Below are 4,646 nucleotides of genomic sequence, written 5' to 3' on the forward strand. Positions count from 1 at the left end.
AGTTCCGGATTGGCTGACTCAAGAACTGCCCGTCTTGGATCAGATTTCACTCCGTCTGCACACCATGAAACACAGACGGAAATAACTGCTGCCTTGTGCTGACCTATAACAACATGTTTTTGAAGGTACAGCTCATGTTTTCAAAGAAAAAGACAGCAATAGTTTTAGATTCCTAAACCTAAACTCTCCTCAGAAAGACGCTGAGAATCTAAAACTTTGCAAGCAGGATGTGACCTGACAAGAAGCACACAGGCACAATGAAACACCCTGATTATCTCTCTATTTTCATACTTTATTATTCTGTTTTATGCAGATGTCAGGGTTCAAAACACAAAGGGGGTTGTGTCATATAACATTTGTAACCTGTGTTTAACTTATTATGCAGAGGAGGGCAGCAGAGAGCCTCAGTGCTGTGCAAAACGTCACGTGACCACTTGGGCCTAAAGGCCGGGGACATGAGTGTGTTGACAAAAATGGTGCAGTCCTCTGCCTTCAGATCCCCTGCCTTCATCATTCTCTCCATCAAACTTAAAGGACCAGTCTCTCTGTTTTGGTTTCCTGAAGCTCCTGCTGCCTTCATCAGATGACCGGACAGTCTCTGTAGGTTTAGACACAAGGAAATTTCAGCCATGGCCAAGAGTCTGAGGGGTCCTAAGGGGGCTCTGAGAGAGATCCAGATCAACTTACTGGAGTGTAAAGTGTGCTTTGAGAAGTTCAACACTCAACAGAGGGAGCGCAGACCGCAGAACCTTTCCTGTGGCCATGTTCTCTGTCTGGAATGCATCGCAGCTTTGTCCCACCCTCTCCTGAGGAAGCTGGAGTGCCCGTTCTGCAGACAGCTGTGCAGTGTTGACAGCACCTCCCCCTGCCAGGTTCTGACAGACCTGCAGGAGATGTTGTTTTACGTGAGTCCCACATCTTCAAAAGAAGGTTTTTGCCCAGCCACAGGTCTGACATCTACAGCTCTGCACCTCTGCACAGCTTTCGGTGGATGGGGGACTCTCTTCAACCCCACTGGGATAGCCGTTTTGGGGGCCTCAGGGACAGTAGTGGTGGTGCATGATGGAGAGGAAAGGGTTGTGGTGTTCAGCCCACAGGGAAGGAAGCTGCACAGCTTTGGGCCAAGAGGACGAGCTGCAGAGGAGATCTGTTACCCTGTGGATGTTGCTGCGACACCCTGTGGTTACGTGGTGGTGACTGATGCTGGAGATCAAGCTGTGAAGGTTTTTACTTCAAGAGGGAAACATGTATTGACAATCAAAGAGTTATTCCTGATGCCTTGGGGTGTTGACTCAGACAGCCATGGAGACATCCTGGTCACAGACCCCCAAACTGGCATACTCTCCCAAGTAAAAGTGGACTATAATCGTGGCGTCATTCTGAAGTGTGAACCAGTTGTTTCAGACCTCCAACATCCAAAAACAGTGGCCTGCTGTCAGGTGACCGGGAATGCTGCAGTTTTGGAGCATCTACCTGATGAGAAGTATCCTCCAAGTACTCACCAACACTGGAGATTAAAAGTGTTTTCTACAGATTTCCACCTCATTTATCAGGCTGATAGTTTCAGCCTGGCCCTGCAGTCTACAGTGAGGCTCAACATATCAGGTGTTGCGTTTGATGGAGATAGAGGTGTTATTGTGATTGACTCCAACCAAGGAATGATTTGGAGTTTGGGGAATGTGCAGAAAGGCCCTCACCTGTCTCCTCTAGTGGGAGACCATCTTATCCGTCCCACTGGGCTGGTGTTACTGAAGAATACACTCGTCATTCTGGACAGTGGAGACCATACAGTGAAGATTTGTTCTGCTAGATCTGATGCCTGGCCGATCAAATAGCTCCTGGTGGGGCTATTTGTGAAATTTAGTTCATCGTATTGTGATGACTTGCCGTGGTCACAGTATATATAAATGTAAATAAAGTTGTGCATAAAAAACTTTAGAATTAAAAAGTGTGATTATAATAAAATAAGTGCTTCAGTATAGCTTACTGTGTTGTGCATATTTTAAATCCACGTGTCAGCAGTATTTTTAGACAGACTATCTGTCAAACTATTTCTTTATAATGTTGCTACTGCTGCAATTTTGTAAACTGAAATGTTTTCATTTAACATAACAGGGAACATTTAATCCCAACCAACAAGGGGTCAGGGACTCCCAAAGGGATCCCATACATAATCTGATGGGTCATGAGGAGATTTAAGAGAACAAAAAATAAACTGTAACTGTTATATAAAAGAGGGATGGTTTCACTTTTCTGGGCCAGCAACCCTTCATGTAATAGTTAATGGAAAAAATCACTTAACCTACAATCACATGGCCATAGCCCTGAGATGGGTAATACAAAAGGGCCACATGTCAAAAGATTGAGAAATGGCCTAACAACTACTAAAACTAAGGAATCAGTTTAAGGCTCAGTCTTTTTATTTAACTTTTTTTTGTTGTTGCAGGACCCAAGGTGCAGACTTTAAAAAAATGGGTTTGATAAACACAAAAATAAGGAGATAAACAAAAACGTACTTATAACAAAATCCACAATAAAAAACTAGAGCGCTCAGGGAACACTGGGTGACACGGTGACACCAATAACACTAAGGAGAAGGACTCAATGAACTGACACAGAAGAGGAACACAGACTAAATACACACAAGGTGATCAGACACAGGTGTGACACCAGACACAGGTGAAACCTATGAGGTGCAATCAAAGTGGAGGGAAACACTCAAGGGCTGGAGGTAAATCCAAACCAGACACACAGGGAGCAAGAACTACAAAATAAAACAGTAAACACTAAATACTTATAATACAAGAGTACAGACATGAGACACAAGGAAAGAGACTACACATATCAGAAATAAGAACAATACAGATACAAAATAAGGATGAAATATGACCTAACAAAGCTAAATATGAAGAAACTTGAGGATTGCTTTGGTGACAGTTCAAATCTATTTGTGTTGCAGATGGTGGGGGCAGGGGCGTGTCCAGAAATTTTTGACCGTGGTGGCTCACTTGAGGCTCTAACATAGGCAGGGGTGGCAGGTGCATTTACAAATAAATAACATTTACCCTTTCTGTCTTCACAACCTACTTTCATTAAAGTATTAAACAGTTGTTATATTCCTTTTGACTTTCAAAAAAAGCATGACAAAGTGGCATAAACCTTCTAAGCTTAATTGTTTAAGGACTTACAAAAAATGTTTTTTCAAAGTAACATTTGAGGGCACAGTGGGTAGCGCCATTGCCTCACAGCTAGAAGGTTCCTGGTTCAAATCCCTGACTGGGCAGGTGCATTTCTGTGTGGAGTTTGCATGTTCTCCCCATGCATGCTAGGGTTCTCTCTGGGTACCCGGCTTCCTCCCACAGTCCAAAAACATGCCTACCAGGTTAATTGGTCATTCTAAATTGCCTGTAGGTGTGAGTGTGTGCATGAATGGTTGTCTGTCTCTCTGTGTTAGCCCTGTGATAGGCTGGCGACCTGTCCAGGGTGTACCCTGCCTTCCGCTCGAAGCCAACTGGGATAGGCTCCAGCCCCCTGTGACCCCTAACAGGATAAGCGGTCAAGATAATGGATGGATGGATTTGAGGGCACTAATACAGAAATCTACAATCAGCCTTTTAACTTATCCCAAATTATAGATTTTAACCATAGACTGTATAAAATATGGACATAGTATCCGTGGCATCACCCATCTGTTCCTGAGAGCTGCTTTGAAGCAAATCGACGGCAGCAGCCATATTGGAAATGTGGAACTAAACCAGGCAGAGTGTGACGTAGTGTGAGCCTCCTAGCCAATAGCTATGTGCTCCCGACCGGGAGTCACGTCAGTCATGTCCTTATTTGGGCAAAAAGTCGTGATCTTAATATCTTCTGAACCGTCACATTAGGAAAAAATGCACCCCCCGTACAGTGTGTGCCATTAGAGAGATTAATTCCTAGGGCCAAGCCATTTCTTGAACCAGGCTGTAAACATGTTTATTAATGCTGCAAAGATCGTCTTTTTCCCATTCATGTCTATGTGGTTTCCGGTATTTCTGCAGCCAGCCTCAAGCGGATTCTCGATGTATTGCAGTTTATAGCACTAATGCATGGGCTTCATCGCTTGAGACCGGAGGTTGCCGCTTGATTTTAACAGAAACCCCACCTCTGACAAGACAAACAGCCAATCATAGTTTAGGATTTTGGGGTGGCCAATTGGATTTCAAGGGGTGCCAGTGCCACCCTTGACCCCTCTGGACAAGCCACTGGGGGGGCACTCATGCCCTGGGTATCTATAAATCCAGGCTACGGCCCTGCTGCTATATCCATTAATTAATTGTTCAATGTATAATTATGTTATTAGTAACATTTTGTTAAAGAAAAAGTAAACAATAAAGTGAACATGTCAACACTAAACTATTATGTGTGTCAACGACATAGCAAGACAACCGTTACATCTGACGTGCATTATCGTTCAAATGTCCTTTTTATTAAATCCTTTGCTCCTCATTCCTATCTCCTGAATTAATTCTTCTCGGTGCATGTTAATGAACTTGTCAGACAGTCTCGCTTCTCGTGCACTGGTCCCCCCTCCACCCCTCCTCCACCCCCCGATCAGCGGTGCGGTGCGTAAATCCTTTCCCCCTCTCTCGCACAGCCGTCTCCAGCCT

At 44.3% G+C, this 4,646-nt stretch overlaps 1 protein-coding gene across 1 annotated transcript; it reads left to right on the forward strand.

Annotated features, from left to right (window-relative positions):
• The first annotated feature begins 368 nt into the window (after positions 1-368).
• LOC117823168 (E3 ubiquitin-protein ligase NHLRC1-like) lies at positions 369-1,967 on the forward strand. The gene has a single exon (XM_034698253.1). It carries the CDS (start codon positions 630-632, stop codon positions 1,833-1,835), a length of 1,206 nt encoding a protein of 401 aa, XP_034554144.1. The 5' UTR covers positions 369-629; the 3' UTR covers positions 1,836-1,967.
• Positions 1,968-4,646: the final 2,679 nt, after the last annotated feature.

This window comes from Notolabrus celidotus, chromosome 12 (genome assembly GCF_009762535.1).
Source record: "Notolabrus celidotus isolate fNotCel1 chromosome 12, fNotCel1.pri, whole genome shotgun sequence".
Classification (NCBI taxonomy): Eukaryota; Metazoa; Chordata; class Actinopteri; order Labriformes; family Labridae; genus Notolabrus; species Notolabrus celidotus.

What these genes read in the sequence shown, in the direction of transcription:
- LOC117823168 (XM_034698253.1), top strand. Translation starts at nt 630, where the DNA reads ATGGCCAAGAGTCTGAGGGGTCCTAAGGGGGCTCTGAGAGAGATCCAG.